General features: G+C 43.5%; 1 protein-coding gene across 1 annotated transcript in view; it reads left to right on the forward strand.

Moving 5' to 3' along the window:
* Positions 1-320: 320 nt before the first annotated feature.
* LIFR (LIF receptor subunit alpha) overlaps positions 321-25,483 on the forward strand; it is a 77,444-nt gene continuing 52,281 nt past the window's right edge. The window contains exons 1-2 of the mRNA XM_025436401.2: positions 321-633; positions 23,898-24,059. Coding sequence (XP_025292186.1) covers positions 23,918-24,059 — 142 coding nt within the window. The 5' untranslated portion in view covers positions 321-633; positions 23,898-23,917. The remainder of the gene's footprint in view (positions 634-23,897; positions 24,060-25,483) is intronic.

A 25,483-nucleotide genomic window follows, 5' to 3' on the forward strand; every position in this document is an offset into this window, starting at 1 on the left:
GGTGGGGCCGGGGGCGGGGCCGCGCGCCGGAGGGGGCGGGGCCGGGGGCGGTGGGGGCGCGCGCGGGGCGGGGCGGGGGCGGGGCCGGGGGCGGCGGGGGCGCGCGGGGCGGGGCCGGGGGCGGCGGGGGCGCGCGCGCGGCTTCCGGCGGGGGCGCGCGGGGCGGGGCCGGGGGCGGGGGCGGGGCCGGGGGCGGAGCGGGGCCGGGGCCGGGGCCGGGGCCGGGGGCGGGGCGGGGCCGGGGCCGGGGGCGGGGCGGGGCCGGGGGCGGGGCCGGGCCGCAGCGCCCCCAGCCGAGCGGCGTGCAGGCACCGCCCCCGCGCGCCGCAGTCGGGGCTGGAGCGTCTCGGCCGTGGCCGTGGCCGTTAGCGTTGCCTCCGGCGGGCTCTGGCGGCGGCGGCGGCGACTCCCGGGGCTCGCGGAGGGCAGCGGGCCGCCCGACCCCCGTGGCCGCCTGGAGCAGCCCGCCCGGCGCGGGGACGGGGGCGGCGGGGCGGCGGGTTGTGCCCGGCCCCCCTCCTCCTCCCGCCTCGGGTCCCCGGGCGACTGCGGGCTCCGGGCAGCCCCCGGGCGGCGGCGGGCGCGGCCGAGCGGACGGCGGGGGATGGCGAGATAGCGGCGCGGGAGCGGCCCGTGAGTGCGGGGGGCGGGGGGCGGGGGCGCGGGGGCGCGGGGCGGGCGGGGGCAGCGCTCCGGGCGGCCGGCTCAGGTCTGGGGGCGTCCGCGGGGGGGGGGCGCCCCGGGTCACGCCGCTCTCCGCGCGCCCTCGGGCCACCCCGCGTCCCCGAGGGCGCCGACTCGTGCCCCTCGGAGGGCGCTGGGTTCTGAGACCCGAGGCTACCTGGGGGATGGGAAGGAGCTTTAATTCTTATTTTCCTTTGGGGGTGGAAGCAACCGGTTGGCTTCGTGACCCCGAGCGTGCTTCAGCTCTTGCTCGAACCCCTTCTTCCCTTGGGCATAGTGTGTATTGGATTTACCTGTATTTTCTGCGTGCTTCTGTCCGAAGACTTGCTAAAGTCGAAAAACCCAAAGTTAAAAGTGTCAGCGATCGGAGTTGGGTTTGAGGAGAGATGCCACTTCGGAGGTTGTCTCAAAGGATGGAGCTGGAATCTTTTGGGTTCTGAGCTCCCGACAGAAAACGGCATTATCCAGCGGCTGTGCCTTTACTTCTGGGCTTGAATAACGTGGTTTTGGCCCCCACCTTCAGCTACCCGCCCCGCCCCCCCAAAATTATATACGTGTGTGTATATGAGATCTTCATTCTCAATGGAGTATCTTTGTGTTCCTCTTCATATGGGTGTGTTTAATGCAGCCAAATGTTGATACAACGTGTGTGTATGATTATTGAGTAGCATTTGTATGGAAATGAAATTTTTTGCATTTCTTTTTATGTGTTTTTTTAACATGCATTTTTCAACAGAAGGGTTCCAGTTTAAGGTTTGTCTTCTGACGTGTTTGTTTTCAGTTTCAGATTTGCCTTTGATTAAAAGTTTTGTTTGGAATAAAATTAATGTGACAGTATCATTGAGTCAGAGGTCCACAATGGAATCTTAAATTTGAGGCAAATTCCCATCCCCTACGAACGAAGAATTAAATAAGGCGTTTGTATAGTGCAAACGATGATTGCCCCTCCCCTTAAAATTACTATTTTGCTACAGATCTGAAATCCTATTTCACTAATATCAGAGGATTCCTTGGCTAAGCCTGGCAGAAGAAGGGAAACCTTAGTGTTTTCAGAAACTCCAGACTCTCCTCTTGTTTTTTACATTGACTTTCTGTTTTACCGCCAGGTGGAAACTGTGTTAATTTGAAGGCTTCATTAGGTAGTAACAAGCTCAATTTAAATGCGAAGTATGCTTTCAAGGTGAACTTAGCAGCTATTTCCCTTCCAAGAATTGAATTGAGGCTTATTTGCTTTGTAATAGGTGAGATCACAAGCGTGCCTCTCTAATTAGTGGAGACTTGGATTCTCTTCTGGGAATTAAGGATCAGGAACTAGGCTCCCGAACCGAACAACTTTTGTCATTTTTGAAAGCTTGTACTTTTGAAGATGATCCTTGAACCATATGTTGGCAATGGTATAAATTATTCTGATATTAGAATGTATTGTAATAATTTGTGGGACAGGCGATCTGTGCACACTTGTAGGAGATTGAATAGATATAAAAAGCTCTGGAGTGGGAAGTGTATCTCTCTCCCCTCTCTGAAACACAGCACCTTGTTCTCCCCAGGAACCAGGGTTACTAGTTCCTTGTATATATCTTTCCAGATATGGCTTATGCTAGTATAAACATTTCATATGTGTTCTTTTTATTTGTCTTTCCACAAAGGAGGACACATTGTATATGCTGCTCTGCACCAGCTCCCCGCCCTTCCCTTAGAGTGCTGAATCTTGGCAGTCTCTCTATCAGTACTGAAGAGAGCTGCCTCATTCTGGGAGAGCTGCTGAGAGTACTCCAAGCAAGGGTGAACCATAATTTATTTAACCTTTTTTATTGAGATATATGTAGGTTGTTTCTAATATTTTGTTATAAAATTATCGTAAAACATTAGTTTTTAAGGTTTTTAAATGGATTTCAGTTATTCCCAGAGGCCCGAAGGCAGTAGTAACTTACTTCTTTGCCTCACATTCCAGGAAACAAATGCCCCTTCTCTCCAATATGTATCATCTGCCTTTGTATAATTTCATAGTGATCCATAAGGATCTTTGATGTCTCCGTGGTGAAGCCTGAGCTATGATGGCCAGTAAATAAAGTCATATATCTTGATTAACACCTTCCTTGTTTTGAGAAATTAAAGAGCAAATGGAAACTTCTTAGAATAATCTGTAAGAAAAATTCTTGAGAGTAAATATTTTTGAACATGGAGAAAAGGCTTGTACCTTTGATTAAATTGAAGATGAAGGCCGTTTTTGTTCACCATTAGGCACTAAAATGCCTGCCTTTCATTGATTATCTCCAATATCTTACATTGTAATGTTGTTATGTAATATGGTTGCAAATTGTACAGCTTAGGAGAAGGTTATGAGTAACTCCTAAAGGGGGATATGCTTTCAGAAAATATTTGACTCTTTTAAATTAAAAATCGACATCTCAGAGTGCTTTTAAAACACAGTTAGTTGTAGAAGTAATGCTAATCCTGGAAATTGAGCTTGATACATTATAAAAGTCGAATATTAGCCAGTGATGACCTTTATATGTTCATTACGTTTATCTTTTTAGAGTATTTCAAGAGTCCTTTAAGCATAATTTTAAGCTGATTAACTCTTTTAGCATTTAAGGTGTTTTCCCTTTATTATGTGTCACCTGCCATTGTAGTACAAAACTGCTAATACTGCCTATATTTGCTTTTCTGAAAAATGCATCTTGAGCATCTGTTACATTGCAGGGAACTCTATAGGGACTGCAAGTATAGCATTGCACAGAGTAGACGGACCCTGCTATAGTGGCTTCACCTCTCCCTGGGGGAGAGGAACAGAAAGCAGAGAAGCGATAAAGGTGGTAATACCAGGGAGTGATATGCACTGGGAAAGTAGTAAGACTTGCTGTAGTAAAGAGGGGCAGGATGGGGGCCATTGTTTTTGATTGAGTGGTCCTGGAACTCTCTCTCAGATGGAGAGGTTTGAGCAGAGAGTTGATGCAGGGAAGGCTGTGTTTAGATGTCTGGAGGAAGAGTGGCTCAGGCAGGGGGAACAGCAAGTGCAGAGGCCCTCCAGGGAGACTGAGCCTCTTGCCTGAGGAACAGAGGGCTGTCTCTGCAGCTGGGGTTTAAGATGGAGAGGAGATGGAGAAAGTGGCAGGCAGGAGAGAGCAGGCGCTGCACTGGGCGCCCTGTGTATCTGCACGTGCGAAGGAATGTTTGCAGACGGGGACTAGAGGCCTGGCTGGTGGCAGTCCTCCACCTGCTGGAAGCTCCAGAAGGGCGGGAGGATCTGATTGCTCCCCATCCTTTCTCACCACCAAGAGCAGCCTCAGTCAGGGTGGGCTGTGAATATTTGTTGAATTAATGAGTAATCTGAGAGTTAAAAAAATAATCCTGCTTGATTTTGGTCAAAATACTTAGATTCAGGAGTCTTACTGGACCTTTCCATCTTGGCTCTGGCCCTTCACGTTACCAAATCTGTTATGCACGTCCTCTCAAAGTATTGCTTTATGTTGGTTGTATTTGATTGCTTTTCCATGAAATTAAAGTATGAAGCCTTAAAAGCATACCTAATTTTCCAGGACATGATAGTGATCTCTGAGTAATTTAGTCAGAGGTTTCATCTTTGATTTCAGTAGGTTTGTTAGCGGCCGGTGTTAAATTTTCAGATACCTTTTTTTTTTGGCGGGGGGGGGGGGGTAGGGAGGGATACTACATACATTAATTCCTTGGGGCCAATGACAGACTAATGAGCAAATAAAATATACGTACTTTATGCAGGTACTTTTATTCTCACAGGAAGAATGTGTGCATGTTCTATTTTAGGGAGTATCAGGAACTGTGGTATTTCCTCTTCCCAACTTCTAATCTGTTTGTCATTCTAAATACATGTTCCTTTATATTAATTGAAAGCGTGGGAAATGAGGTTTTTGCCAAGTAATTGTTACAGATGTCTAATAAGAATCTGTTATCTTTCTCTTGACTGTGACTTTTTGACTTCTGTTTGATATTAGGAGTTTTGTCATCTTGCAGAATGAGGGTTTTAAATTTTTTAATTTGATATTCTAATTGGTTGATGCCAGAACCCAATAAGTTGTCTCTAGGTTTATCTTCCAACTTTTTCTCATGAGCTCTGCTCAAACACTGTGTAAAGGATGGATTCTGTGACTCCTCTAAGGCCTAGGTGAAGTCAGCTTTGTCCTTTGTCACTGTCCCTGCAGTAAAAGTTCTTCGTATAGCAGAAGCATGTAAGCATCTGTTTTTGTTTTGTTTTTTTAAAGATTTTATTTATTTATTCATGATAGTCACAGAGAGAGAGAGAGGCAGAGACACAGGAAGAGGGAGAAGCAGGCTCCATGCACTGGGAGCCCGACGTGGGATTCGATCCCGGGTCTCCAGGATCGCGCCCTGGGCCAAAGGCAGGCGCCAAACCGCTGCGCCACCCAGGGATCCCAGCATCTGTTTTATATGTAACTGGTTGTGGTGATTTAGCGGCTTCGATGTTTGAGTTAAAGTACTTTTACTACTTCCTTTATATTTCCTTTATGAACTATAGAGATGCAGGAATTCCAAATTTGTCTTAACATTGTCTAAAATTACAGCACATATTTTTTCACTAGTTGTTGCTGCTAATGTCACTCACGCGTGCAAAGGTGGTGGTTCTCAGATACCGTTTTATGGTTTTGTGTGGAAAGGTGAGGAAAAACTTCTGGTGGGTGAATTTTTCATGGAATTTTGCACAGAGGTGAGAAAAAAATCTTGGCTTTTGCCCATTCTTCTGGTTTGTAGGGCAAGGTACAGAAGACCTGGAATCATCCTAAGGGCCTGTAATTGAGAATCTAGCTTTATTACTAAGTGGCAGTATCCTGACGGACCACAAGGAGGCGATATCATTTCCTGAAAGCGTGTGTGTGTGTGTGTGTGTGTGTGTGTGTGAGTGTGTGTGTGTGTGTGTGTGGCTTCCCTAGAAGGGAGTGGCTTGGGATGCTGCATCCCTCGCCGTGCCTTCCTGCGACGCCCTCAGAAGCAGCTTCAAGGAGACTCTGGATCTGCGGACAGTGGAGATGGTGGTAGCAGGAACATCTGGTGGAAAATAACAAGTGGTGGCAGAAGTAGTGCTTCCCGTTACTAATATTAGAAATGCTAATGGAGCAGTCAGTTGTAGACATGCTGTGGACAGAAATGTGTGTGCCTATGAGTTGTCAGTGGGTGTCAGCTGGAGAGAGGTGAGAATCCCCCAGGACTTCAGTGCCCCAGCCCCCGAAGGCACCATTGTGCCACCTTAAAGCCTGCCACTCCTGTCCACAAGCTTGGAGACCCCTCCTACCATACCGGTGAGGTCCTGTGTCACGTTTCATGACTCAGTATTTATAGTCAAGTGCAGAAGTGAAGGAGGCAAGGTGTTCTAGAAACCTCGTCAAAGAAACCATTTAAGTTGAAAGCATAAATCTTCGTTGAACTGGAACCTATTCTGTGTTTATTCTTTGAAGATACCCGGATCACCAGGGTTTTTACTGTAGATGTAAAATTATCTTTTTTTTTTTTTTTTCCTGTGGAGATCCATGTGGAACTATATAGAACTTAAAATGCAGAGCTCTTACTAGTAATGGAGAACTTAAACATTCAAACAAAACCAAAGAAAGTCTAGAATTGGAGATCCAGAAGTTATCTCAGGTCATCTGGTCAGCTTCTTAAGTTTACTGATAAAGAAACCAAGACCCAGAGATGTTTTAATTTGCCCAAGAATCCAGGGGTTCCAGACTGGCATTGTAACCATGATCTGCTGATTCTTCCCTGCAGGGTCCTGAGTTCCCTCCCCCCATCCAGTAGTAACTCATTGAAGGCAGAGACTTGGTGGGGTTCACCGCCATGTCCTCAGCTGAGAACATTGCCCAGCCCATAATACGCATTCAGATATTTGTTGATAAATGAATACCTACAGGATTTTAACAACTTCAGATTGCCTTATTGGCTCTAAGATATTTATAAAATTTGAAAGAATGTACAATTTCATGAGTTTCTTGTTAAAAAATATGGCATGTTGCTATTAAAGCCTCGAATGTTAAGCCTAATATTAGCCAGACAGGTAAGTGAAGATGTGGAGTTTTACTTACTAATGGAGCACCTTCCGAGCCTGGTTTCACTAAATTTTCTAGTTGTCATCCTATAAGCTCAGTCTGCTGGGATCCGATTTCGTGAAAGTTTTATATTTTGTATTTGAAAATATATGTATTTTAAAATATGGCATTTGTTATCTGAATTTTAGATATGTTTTACTAGGAGTTTCACTATTTTTAAAACTTAAGGCTATATGGTGATTTCATTGTTTAAAAACAAGTCTAGCCAACTGGAGGATTTGGGGAAATTGTCACTTCAAATGTTGCTGGTGGGTGTTTGAATTGTTTTAACTTTCCAGGAGGGCAATTTTGTATTACTCATGGAAAGCCTCAAAAATGTGCCATGTCCCTTAGTCAGGCATTTCCATCACTAGGAATTTAAACGAAGGAAAAAGAAATAAGCATGTGTACAGAGACCAGTCTATAGCATCTGGCCTTACCTACACAGTACATATAGATACCATATTCTTGTCAGTAGCTTTCTCCCCAACAGTGATTCTTAACTTGGTGGGAAGTCTACTTAGTGGAGTATCTCAAAATTGGTTGCTCTCTGAAGTTTGGGAAAAACATATCTCCAGATTCTGGTGACTTCCCCACAAAGTACACACAAAAAAACCAACCTCTGTTTTACAAAAATGGTTTTTGTAGTTTTGTTTATGACAGTTGTAAACTAGAAACAATTTAAATGCTTAATAATAGGGAGATTGGCTACACAATTTGTAGTATGTACAAGTAGTGGAGAGCCCTTTATTTATTAACAGTGAGGTAGGGGAATAATTTATTGATGTGAAAGAAAATCAAAATTTGCAAGCTGAAAAAGATTGCAAATTGCATGTATAAATTGATCTAAGCTTTTTGGTTGTTTTGGAGGATGAATGTAAGAGAGTGAGTTTGTGTGTGTGTGTCTGTACAATTTTCTACCTATTTGGTAAAATGCCAAGGAAATTATACACTGAATGTTAGGTGAGATTATGTGTTGAAATTACAAGTGACTATTATTTTTTATTATAATTTTCCTGATTTCCATTATATAAAGCATGTTATATAGCTCAGAGAAAGGGAATAGATGCTATTTCCCATTTACTGGTTGTGGGAACTTGGGCAAGTTCTATGTGTCTCCTTATCTGTAAAATGGTAATACTATTATCCAGCTCAAGGTGCCTACAGGTAGTGTTTGATAAATGTTACCTTGACCCCACCAACCTGGTATGACTAAAGTCAATATTATGTTCCTATTAATACAGAATTTCTAAGCAGGATAACTTGTTTTACAAGTTATATCAAACCTTTGTGAAAAGCATTTCAGGACATTCTGACAAAATATTTTGTTGTTTATGGTCACTGGGAAATATTTTGTTGAATATTTATTTACTTTAAAACTGAAATGCTTTCCATTGCCAAGAAATTTTAAATAGAAGGCTCTTATATTTGTCTTTAATAGTCATGAGTGGTAAGTTCTTGAAGGTCAGGATCTGATCTTCTTCCCTTTTGTAGAGGTAGAAAGAGATGTCATTCACTCATTCAGTAATTGTTAGGGGCCTTTTCACCCCTTGGGTAGTGGGTAGGCATCACATATACAGCAGTCCCAGACAGACGTGCCCCCTTCACTTGCAGGATATGGGAAGTAGCCATGGCAAGTGGCCAGTATGGTGCAGGGCCAGGAGGCGGGCACACACTTAGTAAATGGTATTACCACTGCTGACAGCCAAGCAGGACTTATTTCCTCTCCTGCAATTCTAAAAGAAACTTTGTCTTGATGTTACTTTTCAGTGAACACAAACATTGCTTCTTCTACAAACTCCAGGAGAATCTGACTAGGTTATTTCCTTTGCTGAGGATTTGCTGATTTACCTTATACATGTGTAAGAATATCCTAGGCTAATAGTCTTAAAATTGCTACTGTATATCTTCTGTGAAGGGCATGCCTTTTTGAGATTATCTTTTTTTTTTTAAGATTTTATTTATTTATTCATAGAGACATAGAGAGGCAGAGACACAGGCAGAGGGAGAAGCAGGCTCCATGCAAAGAGCCTGACATGGGACTAGATCCAGGGTCTCCAGGATCATGCCCCGGGCTGCAGGCGGGGCATGATCCACCAGGGCTGCCCTGAGATTATCTTTTATAAAATTATTGAGACGGGCTCCTACTAATAAATTTAGGAGGAATGGAATTCATAGATCTCCCATTTGAGAAATTCTAACACATAATCTTACAGAGGATGAGAACAATAAAGCATGCAGCCTAAAATATATAAAATAACATTAATTTTGTAATTTCCTAGTGTAAGGGCAATTTTTAAGTTGGTAACAGTTGAAAAATTCTAATATAAAGTAGATGCAGCAGTCACAAAGGAAGCCTCAGAACTTTCATGATGACAAGCAGTGACCTTGCATTTCATTTCCCTCATACAGCCTAATAAAAGAAGATGGTTCCACAAATCCTTTTTTCTTGTGCCTGTGTAAAATGCATGTCACAGGTCAGAGGCACCAGCAGAGCCAGCATTTTATTCCTCATTTATCTCAGGTTTTTTTCTGTATATTCTCTTGCTTTCCATGGTCCACTTTACCCCCTCCATCCTGCTCCCACTGGAACCAGCAGTCAGCTTGCTTGCTTGCTTGCTTTTTTTGTTGAAGGGAGATCACTTTTCAGAAAGAAATACCCTCTTTATGTCTCTCAGTGAGATGTACTGAGTACGCATTGGCAAGTAGAGAGCAAGCAAGCTGTGTTGACATACAGACATTAGGCTGTTGGCTAGACATTGAACTTAGCTTGCTTGCCCCTTCTCAAATGCCAGCTTCAATAAAATTTCAGATGTCTCTGTTTTGGAACTGTTCAGCTCACTTACGAATAGTCAAAGCTGTGATTGCTGTACTCACACCTACCATGGGATGTATTGCTGGGATCAAAACCTCAGATGCTTGCAGGTGCAATGGAGGTCATGTACCTTGCTGAGTGGGTCTGATCGGCCTGCTCTCTTTATGCTTCTGATAGAAACAATAAGAAACATCTTTTTTTACTACAACATAGACAGCAGTGATAATCTAGATGGTAAATGGTAACTGAAATTTGTCTCATTCAGGGGGGGCCTGCAAGGAAAGACACTGGGGAAGGTTGGATGTGGGACAGTGTGAGCTTACTTTGGAAGGATGGGTTGGTGTTTGTTATTGGACAAGGAAGAGAGAGAGGGACAGACATTCTGGGCAGAGGTTGCAGTGTGTGCAGGGACACAGAGGACAGCAGAGTCTGGCACGTTTGGTGGGACTTGAGTGCAGAGGCGATGCTACAGGCAGAGGTGGGAGTGGGAAGTTAGGAGGCCTGAAACAGTGGAGAGCCCCATGTCATGCTAATGTCGGCACCTTTTCCAGTAGGCCAGGGAGAGCGGTGGAAAACTTGGGGCACGTGAGACCAACATTTCAGAAAGATGACCCTTGGTTGTGCCGTGAAGGGCTTGTGAATCCAGAGACCAGTGAGGAGCGCTGTGGTCGTGTAGGCTGAGGGGAAGGGCCCCCACCATGCCCAGCCCCGGAAGCTGGTCAGTATTTTCCAATGTCAAGGTAGTGAAATGGAGTAGCGGAGACTGCAAGCTCCTCTCCTGCTCAGTCTGCCGTGCCTTTTTTTAAAGCTTCTGATTAAACTCAGTGCAGAAACATTCAGTGTGTTTAGAGCTTCCAAACACAGATTAGTGGACGCCTTACCCTTACATTGCTAAATGAGGGGTCCCTAAGTGTGGGTGGCATTGTAAAATAGGGAGTAGGTGAAGTCTGTAGTGACAGAGTAGCTGCTTGAGTTAAAGATGTTGGTCACAGGTTACGAACTTTCAGCTCTAAGATGAGTACATTCTGGGGATCTGATGGACAGCATTGTGGCTGCAGTTAATTTTGTATTGTATGCTTGAAAATTGCTATGAGACTAGATCTTAAGCATGTTGACCCCCTCCACACACAAAAAGGTAACTGTGAGGTGATCGACATGTAGATTAACTTGATGGTGGCAGTCATTTCACAGTGTATATCAGATCCTTAAGTTGTCCCCTGGAGATGTATCCAGTTTTGTCAGTTACACCTCAGGAAAGCTGAGAAAAAAATAGGGAGTAGGTACACTAAGGGAGAGATGGGATAAGAATAAATGGGGTGAGATTTCCACCAAAGCAAGAACTTAAAATAATTTGGGCATTAGTAAAGTCAATAATAGCTTATTTGTAATATTAAGAATACCTTACTATTGGATTACCTACCTGTGAAGTTTTCAGGCTAAAAGTGAATCCTCTGATTTTAATGCTGCTGGACCAGGATAGGATTTTAGGCATTGTGATAAAATGAGGAGACACAAGAGTTGTCCTTGTTGTTACTAATTGTTGGCAGTTATGTTACATTGTGGGCCCATTTCACTGATCAGCCCTTTGCGTTTTTCCCACATGTTACAGCTAGATCACATCTCTTCTGACCTGTATTTGTTCATTTTGCACATGTTGCCATTGTCAGCATCAGCATCATTTTATTTTGGACCCTGAAATTATTGATGCTAGATTTATCTTTCATACTAGTTTATTGGATTAACTTATTAGAATCCTTATTACTACACTGTAATATATTTGGTATTTTGCCCATTCTTTTCATCTACAGATTGAGAAATGGGTTTCCTGGGTCATCATCGAGTTCATTAATGAAAAGCACAAGAAAAACAGGCCAAATTGACATCATCCTATAATTAGTGCCCTTTGAGAAAGGTTGAGCACCATCAAATTAATCTACATGTCGATCGCCTCACAGTTACCTTTTTGTGTGTGGAGGGGGTCAGCATGCTTAAGATCTAGTCTCATAGCAATTTTCAAGCATACAATACAAAACAACCCTCTATAGTCTTTTATATACAGTATGTGTCTCTTCATCTTGCTCATAAATATCTTTAAAGCATTTAGAAAAGCTCTTGCTGACGCTTGGTTTTCTCAGTTCAGTTGCCTTATCAAGTAAGAAGGTAAGGTGAGTAAGGGGGTATGGGTGGGCTGAGGTTCATTGGCCCAGGGTCCCTTTCCTGATATGTTCTGTAATCTTACCCAGCATCAATGTCAAGCTCACGTCTCTTCTCTCATCTGTAGAATGTGCTTTCTTGACAGGATATCCCACAGAACGTCCTTTTCCAAAAACAGTTTGGCCAGAAACCAGTTATTTCTGTTGTATTTTTCATTCTCTATTTCGCTCTATTTAGAAGTTTCGAGTGAATGTAAGGTGAAGTATTGCGCTTCCACATGCTTAAAAGATGTCATAGATTATGGTCAGAAGCTAAAGATTTTGTTTTAATTCTTTTTTCCCTGTTTTCCTTTTGAGAAGCATTTACATTCTAAAATAATGCTTAGGACTTGGACATCTGGATTTAAATAATGCTATAAAGAAAAGAAAAGGACCATTTGAATTCTTTTGGAGAGGAGAGAGCTTTGAGATTCTGACCCCAAAGAGTGTTAAGAAAACATTCAGGCACATTTTGGACAATATCTGTGCACTGAAATATAAATCTTCAAACAGTTTATATTTTAAGATTATTTCAACAGCAAGTCCAGAATTTTTTAATGCCAATACATTTTGAAAACAGGTTGTTAACTGGTGCCCTAAGAACTGTACTTGGCCTACAAATATGTTTTCTTTGGCTCACATAGTGTTTCATAAAGAGTTAGTTGCCAACATTTAAAAATAAGGAGATTTCACGTTATAAAACCAAACCTGCATTCCTGTTCCTTTTTGAAAATCTTGATGGTCTATGACTACACTGGACCACGTTCTACATGGTGGTTGTATAGAAGTAAAGCACCAGCAGGAGGCTACCCACCGCCGCTGTGCACTCCTTACTCCGTCCCTGTGGCCAGCCTCACTCACTTCATCGGGCTGGTCCTCAGGGTGGGTTTGAGCTCGTACCTGCCGAGTCAGAGAGCTAACTAACTAAAAGTATACCTCAAGGTTGGGAGGAGAATAGTAAGGTGGAAGCAATTTGAGATTTTGTTCCCTGAACGTAGGTTGTTTGAGCTCGGTCATGATGTGAGGACTGGCAGTGCTTGGGAAAGTAAGTGGGGTAATTCTCCCAGGAGCGGTGTTCGGCTGGGCAGTGTGGAGAGCAGCCTCCCTCGTGGCATTCTAGATCTGCTAGTTCAAGGCGACAGGCAGGCTGTCCTAGGAATCGAGTTGCTGTGCATTTCTTAGGGGAGGTGGAAAGTAGGGGAGGTAGGCCCTAGGGCGCTGTCATGGGATTTTAGTGATGTTAGGAGATTTGTCCGAGGAGGTCACATACCTGCCACCTGATCAGTGGTGGGGTACGGACCGGAGCCCAGGACACGTGACTCTGGTTCAGTGATATTTTCTTTTTCCACTCCATGTTTTTCACTTATGTGTAATGGGCTAGAGATGAGGTTGGTAACCAGGCTTGGACTCAAATCCAAGTTCTGCCCCTGACTAGCTGTGTGACCTCAGGCAAGTGTCAAAAACCTGTCTGTGCCTCATTTTCCTTGTTATAAAGAAGGGGAGAATGATGATACTGGCCTCATCAGGTGGGTATAGGGATTTAATCTGATACTGCATTTGAGGAACTTAAAATGGTGCCTGCCGATAATAAATAGTGCATTAACACTGCGTGATACCTGAAAAATAACATTTATAAATTGTGTATTATCACAGCAGACTTAGCTAAAAGTAGCATTTCAACCACACAATACTAATGCATAATATTTTCTTCCTCTTAGAATTTAGGAAGGATTTATAGGATAATTTTGCTCCATGTATTCTTTTGAAAAGCCTCCAAAAAAAAAAAAAGCCTCCAAAAATTTGACCCAATTTTATCTTTTTATTCATAATTTTTTCTGTAGCACAGAGATGTGTTCAAAAGCATACCATTCAGCTTTCTCTTCGGAATGTAAAGAAACAGGTGTCATCAAAGTATTTTTCACTCCTCACCCAGGATGCCGTTTGTGTGGATTTGTTCAATTTATTAAATAGATCTTGAATATATAGTGTGTGTAAAGCCCTTTTAGAAGCAAGAGAGTTACAAAAACAAATCCCTGCTCTTGAGGAGCTCATAATTTTTTGTAAAGAGAGGGTGGGAGGAAAGGGAAGAATAATCTCCATAATACCTGGTATGATATAATAAATGCCCAGAGTGGAAATTGAACAGAGTGCAGTGGGAGCATGAAGAGAATGCCAGTATCTGGGCGTGATGACCTGTGAGGGAGCCAGGAGGCAAAGATGTCCAAGGGACAGGGAGTTGAGGAGGGGGAAGGGATTGTGGGGCTGAAGTTTGAATTTGAGTTTGGATCTACAGTCTGAACAGTTGGTCAGGCAGCTCCTGGCCCTTGGCCTGAAGCTTGAAGGGACAGTGAGGGTTAGAAATGGAGAAGCTAATTAAAGCCAGAGGAGTCACCGTGGAAGCCAGAGGCCACGGGTTGGATTAAGCTGTGATTAAAGTACTTGTGCCGCAGTGCTGCTGAGGGTTGGCCAGGGCAGTGGATGCGCAGAGAGGGGTAAGGGATAGGGAGAGAGACAGGTCCTGCTTAAGAGATAAAACTGACGAGTAGGTGGAAGGGTTGGGGAAGAAGGAGTTAAGGGTTACTTGCGTTTGGGTGACCCAGGAGACACTGGTGCCATGAACAAGGACTGGGGCAGAAGAGAGCAGATTGAGAGGGGAAAGTGAGTTTAATTTTTATCCCTGTGGAGATGTTGAAGGATCTATGAAATACCTAAGTGGTATGTGGTGTCAAAATGTTTTGTCGTCCCTGAAGGACCCCATTGGTCCTCATGGATGTATGTAGATAAGCAGTTGCCTAGTAAGCAGATGGTTAATCTGTAAATGGGAAGAGGCTGGTCCTGGAAACAGATTTGGAAGTTTCGAGTTGTGCCTGATGAGAGCTGCAGAATAGATAATGCTGTTCAGTGAAGAAATAAAGATGGAAAAGCAGTAGGCTAAAGGAGCCCACAGGGAAGCTGAAAAGGAATGCTCTCTTAAGGGCATCTCTAGTCAACGGGGGAAGGAATGGATTATTTAATTCGTGGTGTTAGGATATATGTAGCCTTTGGGGACTGGGGGGAACCTGGCTTCCCGACTCTTGTTACACACCAAAATTAATTTCATTTGGATTAAAGTTTCAGATGTTAAAAGCCTTGACTATACTGGAAGACTGTATAGGTGATAATTGATACAGCTTTGGCATGAGAAAGAGTTTATGGTCAGAAACCATAAAGGACAAAATTGGGAAAGCTAACTTCATGAAAGTCAAACAGAAACCACATTGAAAAGTAAGGAAACAAACTGGAAATATTTGCGATGTAGATAACAGGTCATATGCATATTATGGAATGATGTTAGGATTTGTTTCTTATCAAGCAGTGAAGAAAAGATTAATGTCTAATTAGAAAAATGAGCAAAAGAAAGAATAAGCATCTTGTATATAAAACATTGCAGATTACGAGGAGACATATGAAAGGTATTTTTGACCACATAATCAAGGAAATGCCATTTATGGCCTAACAAGTGGAAGAGATTAAAATCTAAAAAGAAAATCTTGATCTTGATGAGAGCATGGGGAAGCATGTACTGGGGAACAGAGCCGTCCCTGGTTGTTTTTGAAAGTGAGCTTCTATTGTGTGTTTCCCCAGCGTGTTAAAGATCCCATGGCGTATTTTGGGAACAAGAAGGAGTATTCTTCAGGTTGTTTCTTTATTATAATAATAGAGTGTTTCACCCTTGTGAGAGAAGGCAAAAACAAATTCACTTGTGTGATAGACATAGGCATTTATTGAAGGCTGTTGCATGCCAGGCACCCCGACAGCCCAGCTGAGACGAGAGGCGAGTGTACAGACATCAGTTGTCAGGGGTGTGGGCGGGGGGTTCCGGTGGATCCTGCAGCGTAGGCGGAACGGAGGTGTGGAGAACATCACGAGGCACATTCCACAGAGGCAGTGGTTTGAGGGGAGTCCCTGTGGGAATGTGGGGAGCTAGAGGCAGGCAGCCTGCTGCAGTGGGGAGTAGAGAGGACTGAAGGGTTTTGTCTACCAGGCTGGCCAGGAACCTGAGGTTGGAGCACTGGGGAGTCTTCAAAGGATTTCAGGCACCAGAGCAATGTCCTCAAATCCGTTTTGACATGCTGCAGTTGATAGTGAACAGGCTCTTCAGTTGACAGGGGAGTCCTCACCGGAGTGAGGATTACCAAAGCCAAAGAAGAGGAATGTAAGAATCCTGAGAGATAAAAAGTCACAGACCAAGAAATAACTGCAGTTCTTTTGGGGAAACACTATTCTGAAGAATCCACAAAGATCTGTTCTTCTAACATAGGGAAAGTTACCTTTCAGTCGTGTTCTCCTGCGTGCAGATTTAGATGCGATAATGGAATCCCTGGGCAGTTGAGCTGGCCTCTAACCTAGATTCCCACAGTTTTGGTTCACGGTGCTCTTGGAGTTTCGTTGTTTTTATGGTGCCCCCAGGTCAAAAGAAATGCCTAACAGTTCTTCTCATGAAATATTTACTTCCAAACAACTTAATAAGTATTTCTGAGCTGACACTTTAGTAGTAGTTTGGAAAAATAATGCATAACAAGTTAGAAGAAAAATCCTATTTTTATTTTCTTCCTTAAAAGCCACATGTGTGAACCTGTGGGACACTGCATAGCTTCACAAACCTTGGGAATAGGTCGGACACTGCCACCCTCATTTCCATTTCTACATTGATTTTTGAATGGATGGTGCTTGTGTCTTGGCACAGTAACCAGTGACCCGTGTTTGCAAGATACGAGATCATCGAGAGGAATGGAGCGTGGCCTGGTGTTGAAATTGAACTGCCCGGAGCTAAAGGTTGTGATAAGGTTGAGGTTGTGATAAGGTTGAGCAGTTATTTCCTTTGAAAATTGCGAATACACTGTCATATGCCAGTTCACTTGCTCCTGTGCCTTGCGGTACTTCGGTGCATGGGTTGGGGACTAGAGCCCTGACTTGGGCCCGGCGTGGGGTTAGCCAGCAGCCAGCTCAGTGTGTGCTTGGTGCCCGGCGCTGCGCCGGGCGCGGGGGCTTGCGGGGCTTACGGGGGCCTCACCCTCACGAGGGGCAGCATCGGCGCAGGGGACTGACAGTCTCCTGGAGGAATCACCGAGTTGGGAAGTGATGCGGCGGAGCCGGGGTCAGCAAGCTTTCCGTAAGGGGCCAGGGAGCACGTGACTACCTCAGGCTTTGGCGGCCACGCGAGTGGCTGTGACACTCCTCAGTGTGAGCACCGTAATGTGAAAACAGCCCAGGCGGCACCTAGACAAGTGGGCATGGCTGTGTCCTCGTGAAACTTCGCTCTAAAGCCGGGATGGCCCCTCCAGGTCAGCATTTGTGCAGCCCCTGACGTAGAGGTGTAATTCGTGTGCTGTGGAGCAGGAGGAGCTGCGCTGCTGATGTGCTGAGCAGTCCCTCCCGTGGGACCCCAGAGGCCAGGATGGGCTCTTCTTCCTCCTCCCTGGGTCTCCCAGGTGAACGGAGGAAGGCGGCAGAAGGCAGTACAGAAAGGAATTCCAGGCAGGAGGAAAATTCTGGGGGGGGGTTTGCTGACATTTTTTAATCTTTTAACATAATTGTATTTTTTGTAAGATTATTTATTCATTTGCAAGTGGCAGTTTGCAAATGGTAAGGATTGGAGGGGAGGGCACAGGATTACAGTGTCATAGATCATTTTTCTCATTTCCCCCCCTTTTTTGTTTCTTTGTTTTTTTGTTTTTCTACCTCACTTTTTTGGCAGAAGGTGTATCTTTTGAGTTGTGGCGTATCCTCTCAATTAGTAGTTTGAGTATGGAATTCAAGTGTGACAGTAGTTTTCATGTGCAATTTTGGAGCTGTTCTCTTTAGCTTTCAGGGCCAAGAAGTCTGATATCCCCTCTACACCCCCACCATGTTTATGGAGCATGCACCCAGGGTCTCCTCTACACCCGCAGCCTGCTTCGAAGATAGCCATGTCACTGTCACTGTCCCTGCATGAGGGCGGAGGGCTTGTTGGGCTCACACAGTGAGGCCCAGAGTCCTGGTTTCAGAGAACTGTTCCATGCTGTTCTCATTTCAGAGCCCTTGTATGGCTGCCATTCCCCAACCTGGAAGCTTTTAAGATTTTCTTTTATACACTTATTCTCAATGATATACTTTGTTATAACTCTTTGTAAATTCACTATATGGAGAACTAGATTTTTTGCTGCTGAATATATATTGGTAATTCTTTGTGTGTCTTTGTTACTGCAGTTGTCTCTTTTTTTTTTTTTTTTTATAATTTTATTTATGATAGTCATACAGAGAGAGAGAGAGAGAGAGGCAGAGACATAGGCAGAGGGAGAAGCAGGCTCCATGCACCGGGAGCCTGACGTGGGATTCGATCCCGGGTCTCCAGGATCGCGCCCCGGGCCAAAGGCAGGCGCCAAACCGCTGCGCCACCCAGGGATCCCCTGCAGTTGTCTCTTAATCTCCCTTTGAAACCCCACTTCCTTCGAGCTTCCCTCTTCCTGAAAAAACCTTTACTGTCTCCCTGCACCGTCTAGTCTCAGTCGACTTTCCCAAACCGGCCAGATTTGTGTTTTTTCATGGGTATGTCTCACTCTCCTTAAACCCCCACACTTCACTTTACAGTACAGTGATGTCTCCCTAACTGCAAAGTTTATGTTCCTGAAAAGCCGCCTTCAAAGGCTGTGCTCCAGGAACTGAAGATAGCGTGTGTAGGGGGAATGGAATGAGGACTGAAGTTAGAGTAAGTAGCTGCTGGTCACAGTTCTTCTTTTTTTTTTTTTTTTGTCCCCTAATAGAAAAGAGTAAAGAAGGGGACAGTAAGAATATGAAGGAGCAGTATGGATCCTGCTTACGTTCCATTCGGCCTCTCACTTGGGGCAGACCTTCTAGCATCTCCTCTACTGTAGGTTTGGGTACATGTTTATTTCATGTTGTAGTTAAGTGGCTTTTCTCCCTCCCGTGGGCAGTTCCTTTTGTGAATCAGTGACAAGGGAAGTATCTCATTGTGATGACAGAAAAATAGGTTCTCGAGATCAAAGATTCTCTGGCTCCTCCTTACTCACGTCTTTCTGACTGAACAGGTGTTTCTCAGACCCTTCCCTCAGACTTTGGTGCTGCTGGGGACAGTCCTGCCGGCAGAATGCACTAGCCCTCTGTCATCTGTCCCCGTCCCCTCCACCTCCTTCCCCTTCTGCCCCACCAAAAAGAGAAAAGACTAAACAAAACATATCTGGACCACAGTTTCTGGTCCTCCTCTGCCTTTACTTTCCTCTTTCACCTCTCTTTTCTAAGTATCCCGGGCAGAAAGGACCAAAACCTCATGTAGACTGGAACCAGAGTTTTCAAAGCTGAGGAGAAAGCAAAGCAGTGTGCATTTGTGGGCTGTTTCATTTTCACAAGCTCTGCACATGGGGAGCCGGTGCTTTCTGACGTCCTACGGCAGAAGTGAGGATACGACATAAATAAAACAAGCAAAACACAGATTTTTTTTCTTTCGATTCCAACAGTTGTATAAGCTGATTTTGCTTGATCCGTTTTCTTAAAAAGGTTTGTTGACATTTTTAAATCTTTTAACACAATTGTATTTTTTTAAAAGATAATTTATTTATTTATTTATTTATTTATTATTTATTTATTTATTTATTTATTTGAGAGGCAGAGGCACAGGCAGAGGGAGAAGCAGGCTCCATGCAGGGAACCCAGTGCAGGACTCGATCCCAGGACTCCAGGATCACACCCTGGGCCAAAGGCAGGCGCTAAACCGCTGAGCCACCCAGGGATCCCCTACATAATTGTGTTGCATAGGATACAGACTGGTGGCCCTCGGGTAGGATACAGTCTGAAGACCTACTTGGTTTGGCCTTTAGAATATTTAAGAACTACAAATTAGTTCCTTACATTGACGAATTTGAGTTTTTTATATAAATTCCCAGGCTTCTACTTTGGTTTAAAAAATCAGAAATCTGGCAAAAGACCTATGGCTGCACCTCTGGGCTAGGCAGGTGAGCTCCGGTTTGCACCTGCCTTTGGAGTTTGTCACCTGTTTTGCCTTCCAGGTATGTGCATTTGCAGTCTACTGCTGCAGCAAGTGACAGTGATCCTAATTTTGGAAATTAGCTCCTGCAACTCTCTAAGAATGTGTTCTCGAGGAATAAGGCATCGATGGGGGAAAAATAAATTCTGGCAATGTTTCTTTTAGAAGGGAGCAGAGACAAGTTTCATGTGTCCTTTTCCCCTTAGAGTACGTTAGAAAGCTCTCCGTGTACTGCTCTGGCCTCAGGTGAGTCCATTTGAAATGTTTGCTTAAGTAGGGAAGTCAGATCTGTTACAAGCATATCATATGGCCTATGTGACTTGCTCAACATTTTTGACATAAATGTTAACAAAAGAAAGTTTTCTTTATCCTGCCTGTTTTCAGTTAAGCAGGTGTGGTGACAGTGTCATTGATTCTCCTGTCCCAGCACACCCAGCACCCCAGCCTGCCTCTCACTGGCCTGCTCGGTGGTGTCCTTGATGCTGGCGCTGACCTTGTGCTCATGTGTCTGCTCGCTCGCTGCCTGCCCACAGGAGTGGAATATTACACCGTAGCTTTGGGAAGTTTCTCATGTGGACCAGGAGCAGGGTTGGCCCTGTGCTGCAGCTCCCAAGGCCGAGGCCGGAAGGGATTAAGTGATTGGCCTCAGTCGTGCTAATTAGCAGTGGAGCCAGGATGAGAGTCTGCATCCACGGGACCTGCTCCAGGACCTTGGTGGCGGCCCTACCCCTCCTGCCACTTCATGGGACACACATCTCTTTTCTGGAACAACTGTAAACTTGTAGCAAGGGACTGTTTCATTTTAAGATGATGTTTAGCCCATCAGCGAATATGGTTTGTGATTGTTTCAGTCCTGGTTTGGTCGTGTTCGGGACTCCTTTATTCAGTTGTTATTCCTGCCCATGCTGTGGAATTCTATAACTTTAGCAGCTGGCATTTTAGACATTCCGTGAATACATTTTTATTCTAATACATAAGCTCAGTGGCACCAGAAGTGACTAGAAAGTTATTCAGCAAAAAAAGAGTTGACCATTTTTGAAATGTGTGCCTATGCCTTGTGTCTGTTTTGGTTATGATTACGTAGGCTACTCCAGATTTGTCTCCTGAGTTTTTGACAGTACTCAGCAATAGCCAGGAAGAGATCTTCCCATCTCCTTTTGCTAAGGAAAGTGTTTTCTGAACTATCTTTTTGGACTCCAGTTATTTAGATGTTGGATCTTTTTCCCCTGTTCATACATCTTTTCTCACATGTTTTTATCTTTGGTTTTTTTCCTGAAAGATTGCCCAATATTTTTTATCTGTCTTTTAAAATTTTTTAATATTAGCCAATACATTTCACTTGTAAGAGCTATTTTTATTTCCGATTATTGCTTTTTCATTGCATCTTCTTCTAGTTTTTATGGCTATGCCATATTCACTCTGGAATATTGTTTAGAGGCAATTTTTCTGTTTTTAGTTTTCCTCTTTTCTATATTATCCCCATTTTCTCTGGGAGTAATTTTTATTTCCCTCCTAGGGATCCTCTCTCCTCTGAATCTCTTTTTATTGTTTTAAAAGCAGGCTTTGCTTGTATGTGTGATGATCCTTGGTTATTTGTTCTAGTATAAAAATGAGGAACTGTTAAGTCTGACAGAGTTTTCAGTGCATTGAGAGGGCTTGTCAGCTGGCAGGCTTCGTTCAGCTGGAGTGGATGGGAACATCATTATTCTGAGGAAGCCCTCAGTGTCAGATGTGGAAGTCTCTCCTCTTGGACACCTGTGTCTTTGTTAGCTGCTCTCATTTCCTGGGCAGTTCTTTTACATTCTGTAGGGAATGCCTCTGTTTTGGAAGTAGGAACATGTCAAGGTTAAGGTCCTTAGACCTCTGTTATAAACAGACTGCCTATAAACAGCCTATAAATAGTAAATCACTGCCTCCCTCTTGATGAACCCAGGAAGGATTTAAATGGTACCACCACCCATCCATTGTTCTGCTTCCACCAAATCCTATAGCCATCTTTGCTTCCTCTCCTTATATCTCACCCAACACACTGTACTACACCACTGACTACATGTGTGGCACTCTGCTAAGTGCTTTACACATATTTACTCTTTTAATCTTTACAACTAACGGAAAATATTGTTACCATCCCCACTTTACAGATGAAGAAATTGAGGCGCAGAGAGGCTAAGGCCACACAACGAGTAGCAAAGCTGTGAATCAGCCCTGGTCTATCTTTGTTTCGTTTTATTTTAGTTTTTATTTAAATTCAAGTTAGTTAACATATATTGTATTATTAGTTTCTGGGGTAGAATTTAGTGACACATCAGTTGCATATAACATCCACTACTCATTATAACTAGTGCCCCCCCTTAATGCCCATCACCCATTTATCCCCCCTGCCCACCTCCCCTCCAGCAACCCTCAGTTTGTTCTGTATCTTTAAGAGTGTCCTATAGTTTGTTTCCCTTTCTCTTTTTTTTTTTTTGCTTTTTACCCCTTCCCATATGTTCGTCTGTTTTGTTTCTTAAATTCTACATGTAAGTGAAATCACATGGTATATGTCTTTCTCTGCCTGCCTTATTTTGCTTAGCGTCGTACACTCTAGTTCCGTCCGTGTTTTGATGGGAACGCAACCTGGCACAGCCACTCTGGAAAACAGTATGAAGGTTCCTCAAAAAGTTAAAAATAAAACTATCCTACGACCCAACAGTTGTATTACTAGGTATTTATCCAAATGATAAAAAATAATGATTCAAAGGAGCATGTGCACCCCAGTGTTTATAGCAGCAATGTCCACAATAGCCAAGATATGGAAAGAGCCCAGATATCCAGTCCATGCTCCTAAATCACCACATTGTTCTGCCTATATAGTGCATTGGGAAGACCCTCCATCTCTGGAACAGATCCTGAATCTGACCATCTCTTCCATCTCTGCTCTTAGAACCCTAGTCCTCACCACTCGTGGTCTCACCTGGACTCTGGTTTCCCTACCTCTACTCTTCCCCTAGAGTCCACCCTCGATGTAACAGCTAGAGAAATCTTCCCAAAGTGCAGATCAGATTATGGATTCCCCCCTGATTAGTTAAAATCTGAATCCTTTCCATGGCCCAGAGCCCTTCGTGGCCTGACCCGCCCATCTCCTCTTGGCCGCAGCTCCTCCTCCTGACATTCGAACCTAGTAAGCTTGTCCTTTCTTAGGATCTTTGTATTTGCTGCTACTTCTCTTTCCCCAGGGCTTACCATGGCCATCTTCTCATTAGGCCTTAGCTCAAGTAACACCTTCACTCACTCACTCACACTCTACGCACATTTACTTTAAAGCACATATAAAGATCTTAAATTTCTTAGTGGTTTATGTATATGTATTTCCCAACTAGATTCCAGGTTCCTTGAGAGCTGGGACTTTGTCTGGTTCAGTGTGTACCTCCAGTGCCTGGATGGGGACCTGGCATGTGGTAGGCTGTCTCTAGTCATTTGCTAAGAAGTGAGCGTCCCTGGAGCTCTTAGGCTGAAAGCACCAGCCTGCATTGCGGCCCCTCCCCCACGGCGCATCGGATTCAGTCATTGCTCACCTACATGTGTTGACATCTTTCATTTACTAGCGGTCCCTTTCCCGTTATAGTTGTTGTGGTGTTTGTTACACTTTAGGCATTCGTGTGTATTGGTCACTATTTTTGCCACATCTGCAAACCTTCTATACTATTATTTATCCTAGTTTTTCCTTTATTTAAATTTATATGAAATAGAAACTATATCACAGCATAAATGAAAAAGAAAAAATATTACCAGAAATGACTATATTAATTAAAATAAAAACTGTCATTCCAGATAATTTAAAATTGTAAAAACTTCAGTTTCACGCACTGCTTTTTGGTAGTAGTGTGCTACTGTAGTAGTATTGGAATGGAGAGTTGAGAAATATGTGTTTGGTTATAATCTTGAACTTGAAGCCTGTCATTTGAAAATTGACCCTATAATGGATCCCTAAAGCAACAGCTGTGTTCGATTATTCACATCTCCTAAACCCAGGGCAGCTTGAGTCTAATGTCTGCAAAGTTTCTGTGGCTGTGCACAGTGGAAGAGGTGTCTTTGTAGCACTTTGAACACCATTTGAAATTCTTCTCATCTAGGACTGACTACTTTTGCACGGATGATGAACATTTCCTTACGTTTGAGAAGACCACCCTGGATGGTGGATAGTAACGGACGGAGGATGACTTCACATTTCCAGTGGCTCTTATTAACATTTATTCTCCTGTATTTAATGAACCAAGTGACTAGTGAGAAAAGGGGTAAGTGCATCTGAGTCTTAAAATGAACTGATGCAATGCTGTTGCTATTTTTCACAATTACTGTTTTGATTATGAGGTGGTCTTGTATCTTTATTGAACCCCTCAGGTTTTCTGTGGTTAAAATCAATTTCTTTGTCATTTTCTTTTTTTATACACTATTGCCCTCTTTTTAAAAGGCCCCTAAAGCTAGGTCTAAATATTCTTTACCCATAAAAAAAAAAAAGTATAATTTACATACAATACAATTCACCCTTTTAGGATAAAACTCTGTGAGTTTTGACAAATGTGTACAGTCACATGACCACCAGCACAATGAAGACACAGAACACTCCCCATTCCAGAAAATTCCCTATGCTCCTCTATCCTCCGCTCCTCTCCTCCCTCTCTCAAGCCAACACTGGCCTAGTTTCTGTCTATAATTTTGCTTTTCTGAATGTCACGTAAATGAAATCTAAATCTCTTTCTTTAATAACATGTTGTGTTCATGTTCTTTAAATATATTACGAATGTTTATGTAGATGTTATTATCTAGCTTATTTCTATAAAAAACATTATCATCCTTCTGCCCCTGAGTTTAGTTTTCTATTATTTCTATAATTAAACAGATCTCTTCTTTTCCTCTGAGATCACTGTTTAAATAACTCTAGTTATGGTTACTGATGATTTCTAATGTGAGTGCTTCTAACATTTTTGTTTTCTGTCTCATGTAAGTAGCTTTATAATTTATTGCTATTGTAAATGTCATGCCAATGGTGTAAAAATTAAAAAACTCTTTCAGAGACATTTATAGAGAGAGTCTGAGATGGAATAACCTCTTATACACTCTAATTGCTTTATTTCCTTCCTCCCTCCTTCCCTCTCCCTCTTCTGGTTTCCTTTTGTCCTCCCTCTCATACCCCTCCTTTCTTTTCATTCTCTTTTCAGTTTTTCATTGTACAGTGCTAATGTATTCCATGACCTAGTATTCTTTTATAGTATGAATAAATACTATTGAAATTATAATCTTCTGAGTTACTTGTTACTTTTCAGTTTTTTAGGCCTACACAAAAGACATATTTTTCAGAGGCTTGTGTGAGTTCATTACTATTTAAATATAATATGCTTCATGAAAAAATTTTTTAAAGATTTTATTTATTTGAGAGAGGGAGAGAGAAAAAGAGAGACACAGTGGGAGGCAGGCAGGGGCAGGGATAGAGGGAGAAGCAGACTCCCTGCTGAGCCAGGAATCCCGACAGGCTCAATCCCAGGACCCTGGGATCATGACCTGAGCTGAAGGCAGACACTTAACCCACTGAGCCACCCAGTCATCCCTACTTCATAGAAATTTAAAGATTGGTTGTGGGGTTTCTATAGAGGTGGCAGTCTGGTTATAGGCAGCAGGGCAGCATTGGCTGGGAGGGAGTGCTTAGAAGTAGTGTTTGTGA

This window comes from Canis lupus, chromosome 4 (genome assembly GCF_003254725.2).
Source record: "Canis lupus dingo isolate Sandy chromosome 4, ASM325472v2, whole genome shotgun sequence".
NCBI classification, from domain to species: Eukaryota; Metazoa; Chordata; class Mammalia; order Carnivora; family Canidae; genus Canis; species Canis lupus.